The sequence below is a fragment of the Sorex fumeus genome, unplaced genomic scaffold, assembly GCF_029834395.1.
Source record: "Sorex fumeus unplaced genomic scaffold, SorFum_2.1 ptg000015l, whole genome shotgun sequence".
In the NCBI taxonomy this organism is placed as follows: domain Eukaryota; kingdom Metazoa; phylum Chordata; class Mammalia; order Eulipotyphla; family Soricidae; genus Sorex; species Sorex fumeus.
The window spans coordinates 4,229,991-4,257,025 of NW_026606072.1; the positions used below are offsets into that span (position 1 = coordinate 4,229,991).

The following is a 27,035-nucleotide window of genomic DNA, read 5'->3' on the forward strand; positions in this document are numbered from 1 at the left end:
ATGATTCTCCATTGCTTCTGAATTCGTAGGGCATCCACAGAGTTGTTAGAGCATGCAGGAGATCATATCTGAAGAATTTCCCTGGATTTACTGAAGAGGGAGTAAAGACATACTTTGTTGTTGGGTAACTGACACAAGATTTAAGCAGATTTTGCTTGGGGAATGGAGATTTAAGACACAAAAGTACAGAACTTTGGCTGGAAGTTTTGGTTTTGAGTAGTTTCCACTCAACTCTCTTCTTCAGGTTCAACATGTTTAGGAGTTGAGTGGAAGTGAAAAACAAAAAATAATTTAAAAAATTTCTATAAGTTTTATTTTAAAAATCCAGTTTTTCTTCTTAAGTAGGCAAAAAGTGCTAGTTACATTCTTGAGGCAATAAGCTTTCTAATTCCTAGAAAATGGTGGGGGATGGGAATGCTGGAAGGAAGATAGAACTAGCATCCTTTAAAATTGAGGCACTTACCTACACAAGAACTTGGCTTTTGAAATCAAAAAAGTTCAAATGTACACTTTCACTCAGCATTAAAATTGCTAGTTAAAATTGATAATTTGGAAGGATCCTATTCTTTTTTGTGCTTACTCTTTCTGTCTTTACAACGCAGGCAGTTTGAGCTCAGCTAGATTTGTTATCCTAGAGCATAAACTGGTAAAATAGAGGCATGCCTTATCTTGCATTTTGAGTAACTTTGGGCGAGTTTAGAGAACCGTAGTAAGTTGCTGCCTTTTCTTTTCTCTTTTTAAGTGCAGTACTTGATTGCGTGCGGTGTCTTCCCAACAAATGTCAGTTATTTTCCCAATTCTCAAAAGAGAGACGCTTTCATAACAGTTGTACAATCAGGCAAAAGAGCACACTCTCTTGTTTCCTTAAAGGGAGGAAAACTGCCATAAAGGAAGATAATTAAATTTAGCCTTAGAAAAGTCTTCTTTGAAACCTTCTAATCGAGACTTGCAGCTTTCTGAGAGTGCGCACGCTTTATTCTTCGGTTCTTCCTGGTCTGGGGTTTGCATTTCTAATGAAAGTGAACTGACAAAGCAGGAAAGTGGTCTAAGCAGCAAAACAAAGCCAGCGAGCGTGCTTCGGGTGAGCCAAGATTAATCAATATTCCAGAAACTCCGGGTTTCCCCCCTCCCTCCCTGAGGGGTGTTCCTCTCCCCCCCTCCACTCACCCTTTCCCCGCCACTGACTCCTCCCCTTTTCTTAAGTTGTCCTGATAGTAACTTGCAGTTTCAGAGCACATGCATGCCGCACGCGCTGCGTTTTGTTACTCCGCTCTACCTCCTGGGAAATTTACCTTGTCATTGCCTGGGGTAGCGTCCACCCGTTCCAAAATCAGAAAAGGTAAGTCTAACGTCCTGAATCCCCGCTGAGTTTAATTTCTCCTTGCAGTTCTCTACGGGTGCATTGCATTTCCCAAGCTGAGGCGCAGGGAGAGCGAGCTAGCCATTTTGGTAGATAAAGTCCATGCTGGTCATTTAGAGTGGTGAGCGAGCGGTGCTTGGGTATGCGGGGTCCTCTCAGCGTTGACTCGAGTCGTCCAGGGTGAATTGGAGGCGGACTGTGGTTCCAGATCGAGGAAAGAATCCAGCCTGAGTAGGACTGGATTCTTTAAAAGTGACCGTTAAAGGGAATCAGATCAGATTTTTTTTTTAATCTGGTCTGAAGTCTCTCCTTGTTCACTTCCCCCTCAACTTTTCATCTGCTATGAAATTTTAAATTCAAAGTCTTCTAATCACCTACTTGCGACCTGCCATTATTTTTAAAAGTCAATTTGTTAAGACGGGTCTTATTTTTTCACACTTGGATTTGCCAAAAGCTTCTAAGAGACTCCTCTCTGCCTCCCAGTCCCCACAGACGCACACGCTGGCCACTGGTGTTGCCAGATACACTAGCCCAGGGGAGCGACAGATTTTGACTGAATTGACCATAAAATAAAAAAGATTGCGGATTAAAAATCTGTAAAGCAGCAGAGGAAAGCCCCCTCACTTCTCCCCCACCCCCCATTCACCCCCCCCCACACACACACACACACAAACCAGCTGATTTCCACTAAGGAGAAATTTTACTTAGATATATTTCAGTAACCTAAGAGCACTTTAAAAAAAACAAGACCCCACTGGCTGTAACGTTTGGAATGAAAACTGGATTCATCTCATCTGTGCTAGAAATTTTTTAAGCCTTAGAAATCAGTGATAGTTTATTTAAAGGAATCCTGTATGTTTGCCACCTCCCCCATGCTACTTGGTACTTCTTCTGGTAATAAAAATGAAAATGAATTATGATTTCAGATAATTTATAGACATACCCAGGCTGCATCACTTATTTCATGGGAAAGAATTTTTAAGTTACCCTGTAAAAGAGTCCAGTGTATTTTTCCAAGTCCTGTGAGTCCTTGTGTTCTTTTTATGACCATATTTACTATCAATACATCGCCATTTTATTTTCTTTAATAAAGAAAATAGTTAATTATTTATAATAAAAAGATGAAAATGAAATACCAGTTCATTTTATTGACCTGGTTATGGCTTTGCCATCTATATAACATATGTCATCAAGTAATTATTGAGTACTTCCTGTGCATTTAGTTCAATTGGACTTTTATTAAGGGCTCACATTGTGCGAAGCGCTGGACTAGGGTCTGGGGCTAGGGGAGAGGTAGGGGAGTATAATCACATACTCAGCTCTGATGAAGCCTTGATAGTCTCATTGGCTGTAAGGAATTTTTTTAATAGCATGTAAGTCTCTGCTTACATATTCTGAAAGTATATTCATTTTCCTCACATGGTCCAGTAAAAAGTATGTTCTAGTCTTGAACCCTGGAGCTGCAGCTCTTCAAGACCTAGATTTCTCCTGAGAGAACTGTTTGCAACTCTTGTCCTGGTGTGGGACAGGCCAGATTTCTTAAGACTGTGGGTTTAACTCTCTTTCTCTCCTCTTTTAGTTGCATTTTTCTACCACCAAAGAGGTCTGGTTTTCTGAGGGTGATTTCGAGGCATTGGAGTGCAAAGGGAAGAAAACTACTCAGAGAAGTGAAACATGACTAAAAGCAATGGAGAGGAGCCCAAGGTCGGGGGCAGGATGGAGAGATTCCAGCAAGGCGTCCGGAAACGCACACTCCTGGCCAAGAAGAAAGTACAGAACATCACAAAGGAGGATGTCAAAAGTTACCTATTTCGGAATGCTTTTGTGCTGCTCACTATCACTGCTGTCATTGTGGGTAAGTCATTTGATAACAACAACAACAGCAACACACACACACACACACACACACACACACACACGAAAAAACTGGATCTTATTTCTTGTTTCTTCTGGGCATCTGGCTGCCTGGGAACATTATCAAATGGACTGATTGGAGGTATTTAAAATAATAGCTCAGATTTGCTGTGAATTTGAAGATTTTATTTCCATTAAATAACAGTTTACTGGTATGTTTGTGGGCAATACACAGTAAATGCCTGGGAATCTGGAAGAAGCATCTTTTGACATGATACAAATTAATTGTGTTAAAAAGGAAAATGAATGAGGTGTTTCCTCAATTCATGTCAGGACAAAAGTGTGATAATTTAATCAAGTCTGAGCAGTTAAATAACAATCAAATCAAGCAACCATGATTAAGTTAGCCAAAATATGAATTTTATATAAGGTCACTTTTCATTTAAAACTAATTTACACATTGGATATACCTGAAATGAGTCCCTACTAGTAATTATAGTCTAACTGGTACTGTCTTGAAACTGAATATCAAGAATCAGACACAGAGACTGAATCTTTCACATGTTTGCACTCCCTCATCCAGTTACTGGGAAAAGTAAACTGGAAAAAAATGTTAGCACAGATCTTTCATTCATTCCTCCAAGTGCCTGCCATAAATAGCTATACCTTTTTTGAAACATTTCAGTCTTACTAATTTAGCATTGTTGACAGCAATGTGTACTAATAAAACATAATTGCTTTGTTTGATTTGTTGGCCTCCAAAATTATAACTCTTTTAGTTATGGTTTAACATTGATCCTACTTTAAAATACAAGCTGGGGAAAAAAACGCGTACTTGGAATTTTGGACTGTACCAATATAGAAATTCTTTGGGTGGTGGACAGATAAGCCAATGCTATGCTATAAAAAGTTTTCATTTAAATTTCTACTGAAGTTTCACCCACCCCCTTAAAAAAAATTGTTTTTTTCTCTACCTTTGAGTTTTGTATGCTCTCCATCCTATAGTAGATGGTGCAAAAAAAATTCTGTAGCATGTAAATATAAATAACTTTATCCCCCAAATAAATTTCAGACTCACCTCATTTTGGGCCTTGAATTGCAATCATTGTCAAGCCAAGTAATAAACTGCAGAAAGTGAGGATGAACATTTATAAATAACTATTCCAGCTACTTTCTAGGTATTTTACATTTTATAAAATATTTTACCATTCTACATCCATGAGTTCATTGGTTCATTAAACAAGCCTGTGAAGTGAATATGTAGATATAATTATAGCAATCTTTGATTTGTAGATGAGGACACTCAATATTGAGAGAAACAGCAATTTGTCCAAAGTTACATTCTAGTAAATGCTAGACCTGGAAGACAAATTCTGGCTAATGCCAGTGGTTATTCTTCAAATCATTCTGCCATCCTCCTCTCTGCTCTACTGATTGGTGTCTACCTTGTGAGAGATGCCAAGAACAGAAATGCTGTTGTGTTGTGGATACCAGTGAGTAAGCAATGATGTACTCAACAGCATTATCACTCCACTGTTTGTTTTACCCTGTTCAACTCATAATTTAAACTCATAAGTTAAACCCAATTAAGTTCACTCATATAAACTCATAGGAAAACTTATCATTCTCCTATGATTAAGTCACACATCCCTTTCATTGTTTTAACAACACCCACTTATTTTGTAATTATATGTGTAAATAATAGAATTCACTGATCAGAATGTGTTGGGAGAAGATGCCGAAATGCTTATTCAAAATGACGTTCTAACACAAGAGCTCAATTTCTCTAGAACAGAAATGTTTCATTTAAAGAATAGAGAATGGAAAGTAATAAAACTTGAACATGGAAAGCAGATTGATGTCGAAGGAAGTTCCTAAGTCATTACAAAGAAACAACACCTCTAATAAAAAGGAAGATAATGCCAGGATTTAAGAGTCCATTTTCTCTAGGAGTTCTGGGATCATTTCCGAGCACACTAAGGACTTCTCTAACTTTTGTGAGAACTGCAATGAATTGGCTGAGCTGGGGTGGATAAGTTGGCAGGATGCCCTCATGTTGGCTTTACTAATAATGGAAACTGAGGAGGTAGAATTAACAAGAAGGCAGTAACAAAGAAACAAACAAAAAGCACTCATTGACAGTCAGAGAGACCACTGAATCTACATTAAGGACTAAGAATCAGACAACTTAGCAGTAGAGTTAGGAGAGAAGGAAGACCCCTTCAGTTATCTCTTGGAGTTTCTTCCACTGTGCTCCCAGTGGATTTAATGTTTGCCACTGAGTACCATGCCTACACTAGCCCTAAAAGAAATAAAGGGAAGATCACATCTGGACATAGTCTGTCTGTCTTATGCATTTGGTACTATTTAGAGAAAAACTAGGAATGTGCTAGCAAGGAAGAAGAAAATAGCTGTCTTCCTCAAAGAGGTGAGGAGAGAACCATAATCACTTCTTAGGTCAAATTCTTAGGTTTTGATAATTTTTAGTATTAATAAAGATTGAAAAGCTTATATTTTGAGATGACACTTTTATTTAATCTGTTTTATCTTGTGAAAAATAAAATTAATGGACATTTAGTAAATAGAAATTAAAACTACTAATGATCTCCAAATCCCAGACAAAGAGGGTAGATAGTGATGTGCTTCTTCACTTATAATTTTTCTGCATTAAAATGGTGCTAAAGCAGAACACCATGAGCTTTTTTCATTAGGGTATTGTTTTTCACTTTCAGAACAATAGTCATTGAGTTTAATAAATTCACATGAGCTGTTCAACACTTTATTATAAAATAGGCCTTGTGCTAAGTTATTTTACCTAATAGTAGACAAATTTAAGTGTTCTGAAATTTTTCAATGTAGGTGCAGCTGAGCTATAATGTTTGGTAAGTTAGATGTATTAAATGATTTTTGGCTCAAAATAGTTTCAACTTATATGGTTGATTGGGGGGCACAATTCCATTATAAATCAAAAAGAGCTGTAGAAAAAAAATATTAGAGAGGAGGATTGGAGACATAAGGATCAAGCCATTTAGAATAAAGCAGAAATTGTGAATATTGTAGTACAACATCCTCTACAAGCACAAATATTGAACCATTTGCATCTAAGGATGCTGTTTCTAAGCAATGGATGTTGTTTCTAAGCATTACTAATGTCTTTTCTGAGTGATGTCAAAGACTGGATGTACCATGCTAACAAAGCCCATTAAAAAGAAAGTTAGCAGCCTGAGAGCAGGCAGTGCCAGGGGCGAAGTCCCTTTTATTTAAAAAAGAAAAAATTGGAAAATCTATCTATTGAGGGCTTGTAATCAAGTTTTCCATAAGTATCTTTCAGTGTCTTGCAGACATCTGTCTCACAAAAAAGTACAATAAGAAGAGAGGTTTCTGTCTCTTTCTGTTCTTTCTCCAAGAAGCACTTTCTCATTTCCAACCGTGGTAAGTTATAGTAGCCATATCAACTGATAGAAAGGAAAAGCCCTGTGTCACATGCATTCAAGTCACAGAATGTGGGCTTTTTCCATGGTCAGGGAACAAATAGCACAAGACAAGCAAAATGTTCTGAACAAGAATTGTGAAAAAAGCGGGCCATAAAATCAACTGCAAAGACTGTAAGTAGATTTTTGTGGAATTAAGTGAAGGAGAATTTTCCTGAGGAGTTATTAAGTAGCAAATAGCACCTTTTTCTACCTTTGGTCTAACACACACACACACACACACACACACGTTATGTTTAGATTGTCTAAAAGTGAGTTTGAGAGGAATTGGTGTTACTTTAGGAAAGAAAGCATACTAAACAGATTTGTAAGCAGAATCTCTGCCTTTCCCTATACTCTTTGACAATTAATTGAAAATGCACTCAAATTCAATATATAAATGCATAAGAAACTGGTTTTGATAGCCTCCTCTTGGGATAGGAGCTATGTGTCTGGAGAATTGGATGGAAGAAATTTGACTGTTCTCTAAAGGGTCATTAGAAATTTGACTGTTCTCTACTGACTCATCCATAGGAGAGATGGAGAAGAGTTATGTTGTGGGCTCATTAAAGCACCACTTGAGACCTCATGGTTGATTGCATATGAGAGTGAACAAAGTGGACTGCAGTGGTCTATTTTCTGGTTTTGGTAAGCAAATGGTTGTTTCTGCCATCAATATAGGTAGAATACCAAAAAAAATGATGGGGGAGGGGATGAAAAAGGACAGAATTATAAATTCCATTTCGGACATGCTGAGTTTAAAATGTCAGATATGAGTTGGGGATATGGCTCAGTGGTGGAATGTCTGCCTTGCATGTTTGAGGCTCTGGGTTTGTTCCTATCACTGAAAAATAAGTCAGAGGCTAATATTGCAGATGCTGCAGCAATGGAGAGTCAGTGGATGCAAGCAGCATAGCATATAGAGATTTGGAATGTACTCTTATGACCTCTAAAAAGGAAGGAACTATTTTGAATATTAAACAAGTAATAATCAATTAATTAGATTATCCTCCTGCATAAGTTACTCTGTCTGTGAAGCGACAAAAGCAATAAACTTCCAGAAATGTCATAGTTGTATTCTCTGCCTCAGACACGCATACACAATCTCTAATAGAATCAGTTTCATCCAGGTGATTAACTATTAGCTACTGCATTGGAGTAGTTATGATACCAAACCGATTAGCTATTGACTTCATGAAGTGGTCACAGTCTGACATACAGGGTAGTATCCTCTTGGTTCATTGAGTGACAAGCATCTCCACAGAGGTTAAAAGACAAGAATCCAGAGAATAATGAATAGACTTCTAGTCATAATTTATTGTTTCTTAAACAATTCCTGGAAATGAGAGGAGAGAAAGGAGGAGCAGGAAGCTGGGGAGATAGATATTCCCCCTGGTGTTACCAGACCTCAGAATTGGCTATCACTCACAGAAGTCTCCCTAGTAGAGGAGTGAGAGGAAAGGGTTAGACCAGAGGAGGTAAGAAACTAGAAACTAGATTCATCATTCCTTATAGCTGCATAGTATTCCATTTTGTATATTTGTCATATCTTTATGATCCATTGATCTGTTGTAAGACAATGGATTCCAAATATTAGGTTGATTCCAAATATTAGCTATTATACTGAGAACTCACCATACAATTTTTTGTTGGCATTGAACCAGACAATATTCTCACCAGCAGTGATGAGAGTTCCCTATTCACCACTTCCCTGTCAACATAGATTGTTCTCAGTAATTTTGATATGCACCATGCTCACTGGTGTGAGATAATATCTCATTGTTATCTTGACTCAGATTTCCCTAATAATAAGTGTGGGTGAGCATTTTTTTCATGTGCCTATTGAATTCCATCTGCTGGTCTTCCTCAAAGAAAGCCCTGTTCATTTCCCATTTTTGATGGAGTTTTCAGATTTCTTTTATTGATCTTTGTGAGTACTTAAATAACTTTTTAACTCCCAGTACTTTAATAAAATAAGATTTGCAAAGTGAAAAAAGAAAGAAAGAAAGAAAAGAAGGAAGGAAGGAAGGAAGGAAGGAAGGAAAGAAAGAAAGAAAGAAAGAAAGAAAAAGAAAGAAAGAAAGAAAGAAAGAAAGAAAGAAAGAAAGAAAGAAAGAAAGAAAGAAAGAAAGAAAGAAACCAGATTCACAGTGCTTGCTCTGGAGACAAGATGCAGAGGTCGAGAGTTAAGAACTAGAGTCTGATTTCTCCCTGCTTCAGCTTCCCCCAAGAGGAGATATTCAGAAAAATTATCCAGGACTAAAGCAGAGAATTCACACTTGGCTCCTGGTCTTCTCTCCTGCCTTCTTGAAAAACTGGAGCTGCATCCTCTGTGTGGGTTATAAACTAGTCTGGTGGAGAGGAGCAGACCAGCCCTGAAGGTTCTAGAGTTGAACACATTCATCGATGTCCTGAAACTTAGCTCTGGAACACTTCGCCTCTGTTTCTTCATGTGTAAACTAGGATGATTATGTCAACACCAGGGTAGCATCCTCTTGGTTCATTGAGTGAAAAGATTATGTCTGGGAGTTGACACATCCCTGGTTTCTCATTTCTGTCACCACCATCAACCTTAAATAATTGCTCTAAATATTTGGCAGGTAAAGTTGCCATAAAATGTTATAGCACTGAGGGGAGGCCTGGGGGTGCTGAGAAAAGAAGGGTCACCTGGTTTGGGAGAAGTGGCTCCAATTTCCTTGGCAAGAGAAGAGAGCCAAGAGAGTTGTAGGAAAAGACTTAATATGTGTAAAGGGCTTTCAGGGCAGAGATGAAAGCCTGAGGTAAGTGATCTGTCATTATCTCTTTTTTCCTACCTGGCCTGCTGAGTGGAAGCAGAAAGTAATTCCCAGGGAGCTCTTTTCTACCAACGGTTGGGCCAGGGAACACCTCACATGAGCTGCCTCTCAGGATTATGGGAAGTTGCTCAGGGGGAAAAAAAAAACCACTTTCAGTATAATTTTTAATGTCATCAATATTGCATATCGGTTCCTCATACTTGGGAACTGTCTGGGAGTTGACACATCCCTGGTTTCTCTTTTTTCTCCCCTTTTTTTGGTTTCTAAGGCTCCTTTACTGCCACTTGCCTTCAGAGTGAGGGCAGGAGATTTGAGAGACTATCAAAAGGTGGGAGAGGGACTGGAGAGTTAGTTCAGCAGGTAGGGCACTTGTCTTGCAGCCAGCCAACCCGGGTTTGATCTCTGGCATCCCATATAGTCCCCTGAGCTCCACCAGGAGTAATTTCTGAGTGCAGAGCTAGGAGTTACCCCTGAGTACCACCAGGTGTCCCCCCACCGCTCCGCAAAAAATAAATAAATGAATAAATAAAGGGTGGGAGAAACGTTGCTCATTTCAAGCAGAACTGGTAGAAGTGATTTTAAAGTGGGGAAAGGATGAGATAGAAAGTTTAATGTTTAAGATCATCTCTGGATTGTATTTTGCTCAATTTTATTCCCATTTGTTCAGATGAGAAAACTGAGCAAGCAATTGCAAACCTATTTCTCTTTCAAGAGAGCAATCAAATAAGCAGATGTTAAGAATAATTACCTACAATAACAATACTACCTTCCATTGTTGAAGTGTTACAAGTTACTAGGGGCTTTCCTGTTTCACTCTATAGCAATGGATGCCCATGGCAGCCCTGTTCCCCACTCCTCTCCCCCACCCCCACCCCCACTTCTGATTAGTATCTGGAAATGCCTGGAATGCAGCTGATAAAGCATTGTCAATGTAAAGATCCAAGTTGCAAACCCAGCTCCACCATCAAACTGATTCACTTTAGGATTTAAGACAAATCTCTGGGTCACATATTTCTTCATCAACAGAGTTCATTTGAGTGAATGTCTACTTGATATTCCAGAATTCTGTCAGTTTAAGTCAAATCTACCTCCTTCTCTCTAAAGCATCAAGATATGTGGAATAGAAGCACGAGTGTTTTCTTTCCAGTCTATGGCACTCCATAATCTCAAGGACCTTTATCCTGAATTGAAATGGTGGGAAACCCAGTCTAGCCAGTCTCTCCAATCTAGCCAGCAACCTTGTCTCTAGCCCTATGACTTCCCTGGGTCTACCAGTTCCTGTCCAGGAGAGTAAGAGCCTACATTCCCTAGCCCCTGTGTGAGGTCACATGTGGGACATGCCTCTGCCCAAGCCACTTCTGCCCTTCAGTCTCCTGCCCGTCTCACCCAAATCAGGGAAATTGTTTTTGCTGTTGAATAAACAAAAGTGGTGAAGCATTCCCACTGTTTGGAAGAGGCTGCGGGAATCTAAGCACCATCTTTTCCAAGTTGTGCATTCCAGGTGTTTGAGTGCTTGATATTTCTGGAACACTGGGGTGCTTTCATCCGTCAAGTATTTGGTCTGGCAGCTAGGTGCGCTGTATCATTGCTGTGAGATGAGGGAACACATAGAGCACTTCAGGGCACAAAGTTGAAGCCATTTGCTCAGCAAGTATAAAACTTCAGTATCTTAGGTCATGCTTGGACTCTACCAAAATTGCCCTAAGCTTCTTCCCCAGACCAAGAATATTCCCATCATTAATCTCACTCAAGAAATGAACTCAGGTAGACTGGAAACCAAAAAGACAATAGTCACTTTAAAAAAGAAACTACATTAGGAAAATTACCCCTGGATGAATTAAGACAAGGTGGGGGAACGACACCCCCTTTTTTTTGCATTTTGGGTCACACCCGGCGATGCTCAGGGGTTACTCCTGGCTTATGCACTCAGGAATTACTCCTGGCTGTGCTCGGGGGACCATATGGGATGCTGGGAATTGAACCTGGGTCGGCCATATTGGCTGCATGCAAGGCAAATGCCCTACCCGCTGTGCTATCACTCCACCCCTTTCATCCTCTTTTCTCAAGGATTTGAAGGCACTTTTGGAGGAGCAGGGAAGTTGAAAGGCACTAGTTTTGAATTTCAAGACCCAGTTCCTTTCTCCAGGGAGGGCACCTCCATTCTTCCTGTCCCCAGAGAGACTTCTCCAGTTCTCCACCAATGATTCCAGGCCACTGACTGCTGCAGCTTCCCCGAGAGAAAACAGCAGGCTATTAGGGAGAGATTTTCTATTCAGAATCTTGTAAGATGATGCTCATTTATCCCTAATGAGAGCAGAAATGAACAGTGGCTGCCCTTCTCCACCTAAAAAAGATGGCCCTGGCTTTTAGACACATGACATCACTTGAAATTCCATCTGTGAAGCTGCTCAGGCCAAGCCCCAGGGGTCCATGCACTTGCTGGTGTCTGCAGCTTGTCAATGAGTATGAAAGCAAAGGCATCAAGAAGCAAATTAGGAGTCTTCTTTGAGAATCCCTGAGACCAATGTGGTCTTCTTTTTTATATCTTATTTTTGTCTTCTGGGATTTATTTTTTAAAACACAAATAAAGTAGCCATGTAAACAAAGCTGAGATTCGTTAAATTTCCCAGGAGTTTGTAAGCTCTGGCACAGCAAGGCTTTAGCTATGTGAAGGATGATGAAAGAGTGGGTTACCTTCACCGAGTGGTTTACAATGTTGTTTTGCAGCTTTGGGATATTTGTAACTCCAGGGCTCACTGGGAGCTGCCCATGAGCCTAGAATGACTTCAGCATTTTCAGATTCACTTCCTCCTCTTAAGAAAAAGAGGAGTTGGGTTGAAATGTGATCCTCTCACTATAAATTCAAACACAGCTCAAGACTTTTTTTCTCTCCATGGTCCAAATGAAGTAATCTCATTGTTATAACAAATTAAAGCAAGATCAAGGAGAAATCCAGACCTGAAGTGACTCTACAGAAATATCCAAGCCTTTAGCAGACATGCTATAGAAAAGAATTCAGCCTGATGGTTGTTTTGTGTTTTGTTTTGTTTTTCATTATGGGTAGGCCTTTTTTTTCTTTTTTGGGGGTTTATTTTGTTATTTCATTTATGAAATTAATAAATTACAGTGCCCTAAATAAGAAAGTACAAAATGATATCAAATGAAAGTACTCCGCACACCCACGTCCCACGAGGATTCGGTTAACTTTGTTTCATGAGTAGTTATGAGTCCATTTCATTAGTTGTAAGTAAAAAATAAATATTGGGACCAGAGAGATAGCTTAAGTGCCACGCATGTCTGAGCCCCTAATTCTTTTCCACCTCTGGGTGTGGCTCCCACAAAAAGAAGTACATATTTATTTTTTCCATCTTTTGATACAAATAGCATAATAAATACTGCCAGCTTTTGTAGAGAGAGTCAGCTTTATATCTTGCTTTCTATGTTTTGTTCTGATGGGCCTTGCAGGGCTTGGGGGTTGGGTATTTGAACTAGCCCCCAAGCAAAACTTGTGCCCAACCCCTTGAGTTATCCCTACCCTGCTTCTTTTGCTTAACAATAGCCCTTAGCTAGCATTCTTTAGTAGCCCTGGAAAGCCTCGTTTTCTCGGCACTGCATTGAAGGGGAATACCCATAATTTATTTAAACAATTCCCAGTTTATAGATACTTAGGTTGTTCCCAACCTTTTAGATATCTTTCAAGTGGCACAAAAAATGATCATTGTGTGAAAGTTACTTCATCCAGCTAAAGTATACCTTTGGGAAACAACCCTAGAAGCAAGATTGCTGAGACAAAAAACATACACATTTGTGATTTGGGAAATTTAGTGAATTTGCACCCCATGGGAGTTTTTGTAATTGATTCTTCCAAATTGTAGGATTTAAAAGACTGAACTCAGCTTGTGCTGTTGCCAGAGATATGGATTGGGGGGGACCATGAGGTGGCTTAGTGAATTGGCAGGCATTGAACACACAGGCAAAAAAGCACAGAGAGGACTTGTTATGAAATGTTATTTTATTTGGGGGGGGGGGGGAGCACAGTGCTCGGAGTTTGCTCCTGGCTCTGTGCTCAGGGAGAGATCCCTGATCACTCGTGATTCAGCTTAAAAGATCATATAGGGTGCCAAAAATCGAACTAAATTGGAAATTTTAAATATCTTTCAATATATTTCATTCCCAGTTTCAACTCACTCACGAAAGGGTAAGGATGCTTCTCTTTATTTTTATATTTCATTTTATTTCACCACCAGGCAAAGTAAGAGGTTCTGATGAATTGAGTAATTGTTCCCCTACTAGAATGCTTTTTATATGAGAATGAGTTGGTCATTAAAAGAACTGAAAATCATTTGTAAATTAAGTTACCCTTTCACTAGCTCTGCTTAAGCAGTTTTAGGAAGAACACATCAGAGTTTCCCAAACTACCAACTTTATTCTGACTCCATGTCTCTACATGACCTGGTTTTGCTCCTGAGCTCCTGAACCGGCACTGGCACCCTGCTTCGTCACTCAGGGGGTTTATCTGCGTACCACTGGTGGAATCACTGGGGAGCAGGTCTTTTCCACCTCCAGCAACAGGAAATACCAAAGGACAAAAGAATGAGCCAAGCCAGGACCCAGATCTCTGGAGGATGTGGGAACAGAGCAGTGGGGGAGGGTTGAAAGTTTACCTTCAACACCAAGTAACTTCTCACCAGGAAAACTCAGCCTCAAAGTCTGGGGCTGACACAAAAGACCAGGGACCAGCAGACCTTTTCGCAGGTAAAGTGGCCATTATGCTCAGGTCTTTTTTTTTAGTAAAAACAAACTAATGGAACTTTGCGTCCACTGCGTCATCGTGCTGTGTGAGAGAGGTTTATGACTTCTCCAAATTGGGTCACACAAAGTCCTGGAACAAACTTTCATGTGATCTCACAAATGATTATTTATTGCACACCTGCCATAAAATCTGTAAAGGACTGATTGGGCAATCACGTTTAAAATACTCATTAGGTATTTCCATGTGCACTATCCAGCATGTTAGAATTCATTAGAACTAGACGAATACATAATAGTAGTAAGATTTATATTTCATTGGATTTACTTGGTTCTTTTAAACTAACAACAGTTGGCTGAGAATATTAATGTTCAAGAAGATTTTAGATTCTGCCAATCCCAACTAGCCCTCCCATTTTGTAGTTGTTTTAAGAGTGCCAAAGAGATTATGTGATTTGAAGATATGGGCTATGAAAACAGATTTAAGTTTGAAATCTCATTCTGCCAACACCGGGAATTAACCATGTAAATTGGGTCAAGTGGATTATTATTTTTTTATGGCTCTATCTCCTCATCCATAAAATGGCAATATTTAATCCTGTCAGTTTGACATGAAGTTAAATCTTTAATTTTATTTGGGATTTAGCAAACACACCTGGCGCTTCTCAGGGCCTGTATCTGCCTCTGCGCCTAAGGATCACACTTGGTAATGCTCTGGGATTATGCATGGTGCTGGACATCAAACTGGTCTCAGCAGCATGCAAGCGAAGCACCTTAATTTCTGTACTATCTCTCCAGCCCAAGATTAATTTTTTAAGTACTAACTGGTATAGTTTATTGGCAGCATCAGCCCAAAACTCTCATCTCTCTAATCCTCTGTGTCTGACCTTTCTTGTGCCTTCTCTCCTTCATTCTCAAAAACAAACAAACAAACAAACAAAACTGTCTTAGGGAGGGATATAGGGATCAAGACCTATAACTCCTAGTTTGAGAATCTAGAGAACTATGCAGAGAGAATGGATAGTTCAGTTACCTCCAATTTCAAAGATCATGAAAGAGAGAGACCAAAGTTCAGAAGAGAGGGAATTCTTCAGGTCTTGTTGATCAAAGAGTCCAGGAGAATGATGATTTCCTGGGGAACATAGAGTCAAGTGATTTATCTAGTAGTGGAGGAACATCTTAGGAAGTATGTTCAGTGCCAGTTAGATGCAGACACTGGTGGATACTGGGCCTCTGAAACAAAATAAATCATGGTATGTGTTTATTCATTTAATACTACATTGAGCATTAGCTATATATTAGAACTATTTAGGCGCTTAATATTCATCACAGGAAAAAGCTGACCAAAATGAACCCAAACCATAATTTCATGAAGTTTATGTCAGAGATAATAAACAGCAAGTCTGTTTATAAAATGACACCTGAAAAAAGACATAAAAGAAATAAGCCTTATTAATATTTGGGAAGAGGGATCGGAGGAATAGATCAAAGGGCTGGAACACATACCTTGCGTGCTGGGACTAGAGTTTCATCCCTAGTACTGCATGGTCTCCTGGGAACTGAGCTGGAAGTAGCCTTGGAGCACAACCAGGGGAGACCTCAAAGCAAAAATAAGTAATAAATAGGAATAATGTTCTAGGCAGACCAAAAAACCAGTACAGAGGCCATTAAGTGTGATCATGTCTAAAGTGATATAGGAGGAATATGGGGAGAAGGAGAAAGCAGCCCATGAGCCCTGGATATGGTAGGGCTTAGGGATCCAGCCAGTGCAGCCAGGCAAGGCCTGAGGCCTCTCTCTGTGCTGGTGAGATGATGCCAGTAGAGCAAATAGAGAAGAGGAGATTCAAACTTGGGTTCAAAAACGTGCTGGGAACAGATTGCAGGATGATGAGGTGGAATCAAGTAACCCAAGTAGAAGCCTACTGCAGGGTCCAGGGAATGTTTGGAGCATATCCCTTGATTTTGCCAGGTCCTGAGTTCTGTTCCCAGCATAACCCTCCTTCCTTCCCCAGTACTTTGAGAGTAGTCCCAGATCCCCTACCTGGTGTGACCCTGGTGGCCCCCAGCACCTCTGGGCCTGAGTACCATCAAATCACCAGGCCTGAGCATTAAACCACTCTATCTGGTTTTCCACTTCACTGGGAGAGGTCCCGGGGCTTCCTGAGCACTGCTTGGGAAGATAACAAACACAAGAAAGTAGGCAGAAGTGGGACTAGAATTCCAGCATCATTCACTCACCAAACATGTGTAGAATATCTGTTCTCTAAGGACATGTCCCCCAGCCTAGAAGTGCTTAGTGATGAGGTCTAGAGAGCCCTGCACGGTAGACAGATTCCTAACTGCCCCCACACAGCTCTCTTCCTGAGTACAACCTTGCTTCATGGCCAAGGTGATGGATGTCACTTCTGTGATCTTTTTTTGTAACCAGAACAAGATTGTTGTAGCCGTAGAACAGAGAAGGGTTAGTGATATTTTGCATGTTTGTGTTTGACTAGCAGGTTTTGTTTTGTGATTTACTACATATTTTCATTCACTTCAAAATACACTAGCTGGATATCAGACTTATTGGCATAAAATTAGATTCACAGGGGCTAGAGAGACTGAGCATGTGCTTTGCATGCAGCAGGCTCAGGTTTGATCCTCAGGACTGCATGGCCCCCCAGACATTGCTAAAAATAGCCTCAGAGCACTGCTAGGTGTGGTCTCCCCAAAACTGAAACAAAAAATAAATACCATACTCTTTCACTTCCTCAAGCTTTCTTGCATAAAAGTTCATACAACCATGGTCCCTTTTCTGCCTAAATATCTGTAAGCCAAGTTTTTGCTAGGTAAGAGTTTGAATGCTCTGGGACTGGTTTGCAGAAAATGCAATCTTAGGGCTGTAGCAAATAGATGAACAGGTAGGGTGTTTGCCTTTTACATGGTCATCCTAGGTTCAGTCCCCAATATCCTCTACCATCTGCAGAGATCCACCAGAAATGATCCCTGTGTCCAGAGCCAGGAGTAAACCCTGTGCATCACCAAGTTGGACCCAAAAACAAAAAAGAAAAGAAAACTAACAGTGATCTTTCCTTTAGTGCCCTAGTCGGTGGACTCTCTCCGGGCCCAGAGTGTGTGGTCTTTCTGTCAAGATTAGTGCCACAGTTATTTTGTATTTCCTTTGGCATCTGATCTCTCGTGAGGCACTGCCTCTTTTTCTGGAGAGGTTTGCATGGTGGTAGAAGCCTTCGGTCTGCCAATCTGTTTGTGACAGAGTATGCAGATGACAGAGTGGGAACTTTAGTAACATTTTGCTATTTCTAACTTCAGCATTTAAAAAGGTCAACAAACCTGGTCTGGTAGAAATTTTAATTCAAAAGGTGCCTCATATTTTTAGGCTTAAATACTTTCTGGCATCAAAGTACTTCTAATTATTTTATTAGATTAAATATGGACCGACTTTTTAAAAGTAAGTCTTTACTCTTTAACTTGAGCTTGATTGGCCTGCAAAAGCAAGCTTGTGATGTGTTGTTTTGGAGGCTCTATCGGGCATGCCCATTGCATCTTAGCTAAAAGTGAAGTGATATTTAATCTTCCAAAGAAGTGTTTGTTGTATAAACTCCCGAGAGGAAACAGTCAACCTCAGAAGGATTCATTTCTTGGGAGCATTTTGCATTAGAAAAGAGAAAGCACTTAAACAAAAATATATCTTTTTTCAGAGCATCCAACCAGCTCACTTCATTCAGCTTAACTTTAGTTCAGATATTTATTGATTTCTTTCTAGAAATTCTTTATTTGATATTTTGTTAAAACATTAAAACAAGAACAATACTGGATTGCTGACTGAGTGGGCAATATGAATATTGCTCTTGGCATATTTATCAAGACAAGTTGGGGCAATGTCACCCAAGATGCAAACTACTGCAGCTCTAGCAAATCCAGATAGGAAGTTATTTGACTTTTTTGTTAGTGGAATTGCACAGATGAGTGGGAAGGAAAGAGCATCGAGGACTCTGAGAAGTCTGTGTTACAGGCAATGAGAACGTTTCAGGTTAAGTCATCAGAAACCTAAGCTGCTTGCCCCTCACTGTGGAGAATTCCACATTTGGAGCCTTGCTTCCTGATTTGCCTCTGAGAGCTTACTGGCCTGACCAGTATGAGCAGAGCAGAAAACTGAAGAAAACGGGTTTATCTTAGACATTCAGCAAATGAATTGACAAAGCGCTCTATATTGACTTCATTCAGTTAAGTCAACAAAACGGTTCCCCAGCTTTAAGCTCTATATTTAGGTATCTTATTTCAAAACATGACAAAGGGTAGGCAAAATACCATGTGGTTAAGTTAGGCTGTTTCCACTGTGTGTGTGTGTGTGTGTGTGTGTGTGTGTGTGTGACTGTTGAGAGACTGTGGGTGCAGTATAGTGTTGTACAGTGTGTTGTATAGTGTTGTACAGTATGTGGGTCCTTTCAGTTTTCACCTGACCTCACAGAAGTAGTTTGGCCTCTTTCTGCCAGCCATGGTTCCAACCTATGCTGCTGTGGTTCTGGCCACTTAGCCACCCTTCTATGACTCTGACTCTTCATCTGTGAGCTGGAAGTTATATTAGTCTTAGCTCTCTAATGCTTATGAGGCAATGTCTCTTAACATCTTGGATCTGCTCAACCACCATTAAAATTAATTGGTGCTAAAAGAACAAAAGCAACAGATGCTGGTGCGGATGTGGCGAGAAAGGGACACTTCTTCACTGTTGGTGGGAATGCCAACTGGTTCAGCCCTTTTGGAAAACAGTATGGACGATTCTCAAAAAATTAGAAATTGAGCTCCCATTTGACCCAGCAATACCACTGCTGGGAATATATCACAGAGAGGCAAAAATGTATAGTCGAAGTGACATCTGCACTTGTTTGTTCATTGCAGCACTGTTTACAATAGCCAGAATCTGGAAAAAAACGTGAGTGCCCGAGAACAGATGACTGGTTAAAGAAACTTTGGTACATCTACACAATGGAGTACTATGTAGCTGTTAGAAAAGATGAAGTCATGAAATTTACATACAAGTGGTACTACATGGAAAGTATCATGCTAAGCGAAATGAGTCAGAAAGAGGGGGATAGACATAAAAAGATTGCATTCATCTGGGGGACATAAAGTAACAAAATAGGAGATTAATACCCAAGAATAGCAGAGATCAGTACCAGGAGGATTACTCCATGGCTTAGAGGCCAGCCGGGCATTCTAGGGGAAAGGGCAACTCAGATAGAGAAGGGAGCACCAAACAAAGGGTGTTTGGAGAATCCTCCCAGGAGGGGAGATGCATGTTGAAAGTAGACTATGGACTGAACATGATTGCCACTCAATGCCTCTTTTGCACACCACAACACCCAAAAGGAGAGAGAAAACAAAAGGGAATTCCCTGCCACAGAGGCAGGGTGGGATGGGGGGGTTGGGGGTGGGAGGGATACTAGGATCCATGGTGGTGGAAAATGGGCACTGGTGGAGGGATGGGTATTTGATCATTGAATAATCGAAACCCAAGCACAAAAATTTGTGGAGCTATAGCACAGCGGTAGGGCATTTGCCTTGCACGCAGCCAACATGGCCGACCCGATTTCGATTCTTCCGCCCCTCTTAGAGAGCCCGGCAAGCTACTGAGAGTATCTCGCCCACACGGCAGAGCCTGGCAAGCTCCCCGTGACGTATTCGATATGCCAAACACAGTAACAACAAAGTCTCCAATGGAGACATTACTGGGCCCGCTCGAACAAATCGATGATCAACGGGAGGGCCTTTACCTTTACAACTGTACCTCATGGAGTTTCACTAATAAAAAAACATTAGTTGGTGCTGTTAGCAGGGAAACCTGAGCCTACTTCTATTTTATATATATATTCCACCTTTGTTTTTCTTATAACTTTTCTTATTTTTGTGTGGGCCATACCTCGCAATGTTCAGGAATCCAAAACTACTCCCAGGAGGATTGGGGGTCATGACTGAACCCAGGGTTTCACACATATAAGGCATGTTTATTTCTTTACTAGTTATAGCACTGTCTTCCCGTTGTTCATCGATTTGCTCGAGCAGGCACCAGTAACATCTCCATTGTGAGACTTGTTGTTACCGTGTTTGGCATATTGAATACACCAGGGATAGCTTGCCTATCTCTGCCATGTGGGCGAGATACTCTCCGTAGCTTGCCAGGCTTTCCAAGAGGGACGGAGGAATTGAACCCGGGTCGGCCATGTGCAAGGCTAATGCCCTACCCGCTGTGCTATTGCTCCAGCCCTACTAGTTATAAAATAAAGTAATTCCTTGTGACTTGGTCTTTCCTATGAACAAGTTTTCAGAAAGAACCAGATTTAGCCAGATAAAACCCTTTATGGCTCTTATGTGCTATTGCTGCTGTGTGCACACTAGAAGTAAGAATTAAATGTATTTTCCCCCAAAATTTTGTTCCAGAAAGATTAAGGCGCTATATTTTGAAACAAAGTAAATAATCAAAGAAAAAAGTTGATTTATTTTTAATTTTGGAAGAGAAATTAAAATTCAAGTTTATAACTCTTGTGTGGGGAAACCATCTATTTAAAAGGGTGCAGATACTATTTTATTAAAATAGACAATATCGAGAGAATATGGTTCCATGGTTTGGTGAATGTCTTACATGCAAGGGCCAAGTTTTGGTACCCAGATCAGCAGAGGAAACAAAAGACAAAAATATAAAACATCTCGTGTATGGGTGTATGTATATCCTTTACATATATATGTATGTATATGTATGTGTGTGTATATATGTACATATATGTATATATAATTCCTCTTTCTCATCCCATCATTGGAGTTGCTTCCACTGTTGTGCTACTCACTTTCACGTTTAGTTGTAGTGCTCACACATCTGGCAGTGTGAAAGGTTGAAGACCTTACCTGTCTCAGACAGGACAGAGACAGTAAAAGTGAAAAACTGGGAGAGATTTTTTTTTTTTGCTTTTACAGGGGTTACTCCTGGCTCATGCACTCAGGAATTACTCCTGGTGGCTCAGGGGACCATACGGAATGCTGGAAATCGAACCTGGGTCGGCCACATGCAAGGCAAAAGCCCTACCCGCTATGCTATAGCTCCAGCCCCAGAAATGGGAGAGATTTATTGGGCTGAGCTCCCAGGCAGGATCCCATGAACCTCTGGGGAGGTTGAGGCAAGTTCTCACTGTAAGAAAGACTAAACATGCTTTTAAGTTGTCTTGGGTGGGAAAAGAGAACAAAGACCAAAGAGATGGGTGAATTTGGTCTGGCCTTCTGTTGTCTGTAGGGGGTCGATGTGAGGAAGTATGAAATGCAGCCTGGTGGCTTCCTGGCACTAGGTGGGCCATAAATCCTGTCCTCCACATTGGGATGGGGGTGAGGGGAGGGTGATCTTTGATTCAGGGAGTTTTGCTATCTCACTAGCCGATAACCATTTGGTTCTGAGCAGTGTCATTTCATTCAAGCAAACCTTACATGAAACTCTTGCTGTGCCAGGGATCACAGACAGTAGAGCTGCCAGGATTGTGGCAAACATTTTTAAAGCTCTGCCTAAATGGTGGCATTGGGGGTTGAACTCCAGACCTTATACTTGCAAGGCAGGAGTTCTGAGCCACTAGACTATCTCCCAGGATATACTTGCATGTATATTTACACATGGAATCACATGAAGTTTTTGTTTTTGTTTGGGGGACCCAGCAGTGTTAAGGGCTTGCTCCTGACTCTGTGCTCAGAGATCACTCCTGGAGGAGCTCAGGGACCATATGGGATACCAGGGATTGAACCCTAGTCAACTGCATTCAAGGCGAGTGATTTACCCTCTGTACTATATCTCCAGCTTCATAACTATTCATTTTTAAGTAATAATGCTTGACTAATAAATTAGAAAAATAGCTATATCAAATACTATTTAATCCATTGGTAAAAGGTAAATATTCTTAATATCTAAAGCTCAATACCAAATACATGCATATAGAAGTCTAGTATATTATATAATATATATATTATATGCAATATAATATATGAAAAAGTACAATATTCTGGAAAGAAAAATTCACTAAGGCTCTACTGAAGCATGAGTTGGTCGAGAATGTGAGAGCAGGATCCGAGCTCAGCACAAGCTTCGTATGCAGGAGGCCTAGGTTCCATCCCCTACACCTCAGGATTGGAAGACTGAAGGAAAGGAGCTCCCAGGACAGAACAAGGAGCATCCTTCAGCTCTACCGGGTGTGGCCTCAGAAACAAAAACAGAAAAATGTGAAATCCAAGTCCAAATTGCCTGAGTTTAGAATCCAATTCTGCTATTTGAATAGATATTTGGCTTCAATAGTGAGGCACTTTGACTTGAGCCAGTTTTAAGTTCACTGTGTTAGATTTCTCTATGAGAAAATGGATGATAAGATAGAACTTACTGCCTAGGGGTGGGGTAAGGATTAAATTTACTAACACAGGTAAAGTGTAATAATGATGTTCAGCAGAGAGTGAAAGCTCAGTAAACATTAGCTCTGTTATTTCAGTGGTGTAAACAGTATCAGTCGGCTCTTGAACTCACTTTCCTATATTTTCCAAATACACTTTTCTCTCTTGAACATATTACTGTTCTATTGGGGGAAATCAGTGTTTTCCTAAAAGGCCTTAGAAACTGGGTCAGCCAGGTTTTCCAGTCCCACAGAGTCAAGAGTTTTAACCCGTCAAGCTACCGAGAGTATCGCACCCGCACGGCAAAGCCTGCAAGCTACCCGTTAGGTATTCCATATGCCAAAAACAGTAACAACAAGTCTCACAATGGAGACCTTACTGGTGCCCACTCGAGCAAATCGATGAACAACAGGAGGACAGTGCTGCAGTGCTACCATAACATAGAATTAGAGTAGCTACATCATGGTGATGAAAACCCAGTGATGAAAATTAGAGTTGCAATGACAATGGAAATGAACTATATGTCCTCTTTCATAAGAGCAGGAGCCCATTTTAAAAAGAAGTTAAGGGGCTGGAGTGATAGCACATCAGGTAGGGCATTTGCCTTGCATGAGGGCAACCCAGGTTTGATTCCCAGCGTCCCGTGTGGTCCCCCGAGCACCGCCAGGAGTAATTCCTGAGTGCATGAGCCAGGAGTAACCCCTGTGCATCACCAAGTGTGACCCCCCCCCAAAAAAAAAGCAAAAAAATTAATTAATTAAATAAAATAAAAAGAAGTTAAGACGGTTCTGCTTCCTTAAAGGATCTCTTGCTTCCTTGGAAAAGAAAAATGGTCTGCTCAATAGTCTGTCCCTCCATGCCAACCTCAAGCTTCTAGATGACTCAGCACTTCTGTCTAACTTAACTGATTTGATTTTCCCCCCACTAATGTAATCAAAAGTTTTCATAAGAACAAGGCAAACATTTTTCAAATATTTATAATATAGGAATATGTGCTCTTGGGAGGAAAGAAAATATGTTAAGGAAAGGGAGAAGATTTATTCAATACTTTTGCTAATTTCTAACCATTCAAAAGGTGTCATGAATAATTTTATTTCCATATAAAGTTAGAATTCTAAAAACATGTTTTAATGTTTCAGGAATAAAAGAAAATTAAGAAGAAAATCACTCTTTCATTGCCTAAACCCCCCACCAAATTTTTCAGAGAAAGGTTTTTTGGGAAAGATTTCTGCTCTTTTGAGTTTCTGCTCATTCTCTTGCCAACAACTAACAAGTACATACAATTAAGTCGCCAAGGCAATTTCAGGACCCTGTAGATAGAATTTGTGGTATGCAGAGGCAGGGATGATGGAAATACATGAGCAATGTGAATAAGAAATTTTTTAATTAAAAAAATTAAATCATACTACCCTGTATAAGTGGTTACTCTGGCAGTTCTGACATCTGTTGTTGCAAAAAAATAACTTTATAATGATAGTGTTTGTTTATCTTGCCTTATTTATGGACACATGATTTGTCTCCTAGTTATGCCCTAGTCTTTGTAACTCTGTATTGAACAATCTCAAAATTGGTTCTACTACATTCAAAACAGACAAAGAAACTTTTCATTTTCCAAAAGCAGGAACATTTAAAGTTCCACTTGAAGTCCCTAGATTCAGCCAGACCTGCAAGACAATGACTGAAAAAGACAACATGCCCCTTGCTCCAAAAGCAGCACAAATAAATAAATATATTTATTTATTTGTGTTGTCCAAATAAATTTAATGCTGCTTAAATAAATGTAAGACAGGAGAATTGCTCATTTTTCTAGGTTTGACTTTTCAGTTTCAAAAGAGACTCAGTTCTTTCCCCCTTTCCCCCCAAATTTCAGGTACCATTCTCGGATTTACACTTCGACCATACAAAATGAGCTACAGGGAAGTCAAGTACTTCTCTTTTCCTGGAGAACTTCTGATGAGGATGTTACAGATGCTGGTGTTGCCACTGATCATCTCCAGTCTTGTCACAGGTACTATAGGCTGATTTATTATATCATTCAATGTGTGCTTATTTATTGTGAAAACTCATTTAGAAAAGCAAATGCTTTAGGTCTGCTGGATGCATGCTCTATTCTAGAAAAAATAGTCCCTTCAAAATGTTGGAAAGGAGGCTTTAGTAATGCATGAATAATTTTAATGTTCATATTTGACCAATCACAAAAGGAAACAGATTTAAAACATCATGTAATCTGGTCAACCTCACTATGAACGTGGTGCCCTGCTAAACACTACACACCAGCCTTCTCTGACCCCAGCGATGTAGTACAACAGCGTACAACAGGTCTGTTTTCTCACCCTCTTATCCCACCCAGATAACATCTGGTTGGACAGCCTATTAGCTATTGATGCAAGAATGCTTGTTCTCAGAGCCACCAGGACTTGAGCGGGAGCCTTCTTGGAAGCCTCATCAAGAGGTAATGCCCACGACACACTCACCAACTCTGCTGCCACCAACACTCTTTTCCTGGTGAACCCGCATGATTTCATTTCCTTCTACAGTTGCCCCCCACCCCACCCCCATCCCATTACCTTTTATGCTGGTGGGAGAATGGGGAGGGGGGGGAGACCGCCCCATCTGGATTGTTTTGTTGTTGACAGTTGGATTGTCAACACTTGGAAGCTCAGCAGGATAGGATTTTATTTTCCATGACAACAAGGTTAATAGTTCTTTTCCTGCATGGAAAATGGGAAGGGAGTCCTTTGTCTATGTGCTTGGTGACTTGGTGACTACAAAGGGAGCCAAGAAGTTTGTGCCTGTGCAATTCCTTCTTGCCCACTCTTCTCTTTCCCCACAGCACATCTCTGACCTGGAGAAGGAATTTCATCCTCCGGCAGGATGATTTCTGAGTTTGTAGCTAAAGCCCAGAACTCAGGTATTACTGATCCTACTCTTTCCACCTTGGCTCACTGTCCTCATTAAGCAGACCGTTCAACCTCTAGGTGAGCCAGCTCTGAGCTTCTTGCCCACTTCCAGGGAGTTCTCAAGGATATTTATAATATCTCCTTTTTTGAAAGCGATAGCACAGCGGGTAGGGCGTTCGCCTTACAAGCGGCCAACATGGCCGAACCCGAGTTCGATTCCTCCGCCCCTCTCGGAGAGCCCGGTAAGCTACCGAGAGTATTCGATATGCCAGACACAGTAACAACAAAGTCTCCAATGGAGACGTTACTGGGCCCGCTCGAGCAAATCGACGATCAACGGGAGGGCCTTTGAAAGACCTTGTGTAATAAGAGCTTCAGAGTAAACTCAAATCATGGGATGAGATTCCAATTTTTACATGCCTTGGAGAGTTGGCCATTACTTGGACAGAAACTGCGTCATATTTTTCCCCAATGCCCTAGATAGCCCCAGCTTCCTCCCGTCCAGGGCCTGAACAAGTTTTTGCATGTACAGGACACGCCAATTAGAGGATAAAAGGCCCATAAAATAGTCATGTAGACAGGATGATTAGGGGCACTTGATTTTGACTATTTATTTAGTCAGCCCATTTCTGACTAGGAGTTATTGAAGCCCTGGCAATTCTCATCGAAGCTGGATTAAATCTGACACCAGGATACGTGCTTATCTTGTTATCCTTCGGCTGCCATTTTCTGGGAAACAAATTCTTTGCAATAAGACAAAAAAATGTGACCAACCCCACATCTGCGGGTTCCTTCCTGGAGCAAGCCTTCCCCTTTCACCATCTCTACTAGCCCAGAATTTAATCAAATATCTTCAGTTTTCTGGAACACAGGAAAATACACAGTATAGAGGTAGTGTAACTTCCCTTATACCTTTTCAAGAGTGGCACCTGTAGTTAGAGGTTTCTGAAGTTGTGGTAAATAATACGCAGAGGAAGGCCTTCATTCAGTACAATTAGAAAAACACTTTGTAGCAAAATATCCTGGCTCTTTCTAATACTTTATACATCAACTTTAAGAGAATTTGAGTAATTTTTCAGGAGGAAAAAGCCACTATGACGAAATCCTTTTGCATGATTAGAAAGAAATGTGTGGGTAAATCTTGAAGAAATTACCCAGCTGCAAGCAGCTCTATAAAGTGAACTTTTGCAATGAAACCTAATTATAAGTGGGAATGCTGCCACTTGGGACAATTAAGAGAGTTTCTCCACTTCTCCAGAACTGTGTTAAGACAAGAAGCCTGGAAAGGGGAGAGATGGGTAGTGGGAAGGCCAGAGGGGAGACCGGGAGCATGGCAACAAAATTTAATTTTCCAAAGATGTTTTTAAGGTGTTTGTCTCAAAGGAGTAATTCCCAAGCTCCCCCGTAATTTAAGTACTTAATCAATTGGAGTGAATGATTGATTCAATATGAATTTCCTTCAGGGTTTTAACCACAATGATTTTTTAAAAAAACCACT

At 40.5% G+C, this 27,035-nt stretch overlaps 1 protein-coding gene across 1 annotated transcript in view; it reads left to right on the forward strand.

Moving 5' to 3' along the window:
* Positions 1 to 1,199: 1,199 nt before the first annotated feature.
* Positions 1,200 to 27,035, forward strand: part of SLC1A3 (solute carrier family 1 member 3) — a 90,495-nt gene continuing 64,659 nt past the window's right edge. Inside the window, exons 1-3 of the mRNA XM_056112048.1 lie at positions 1,200 to 1,339; positions 2,940 to 3,215; positions 24,508 to 24,645. Coding sequence (XP_055968023.1) covers positions 3,035 to 3,215; positions 24,508 to 24,645 — 319 coding nt within the window. The 5' untranslated portion in view covers positions 1,200 to 1,339; positions 2,940 to 3,034. The remainder of the gene's footprint in view (positions 1,340 to 2,939; positions 3,216 to 24,507; positions 24,646 to 27,035) is intronic.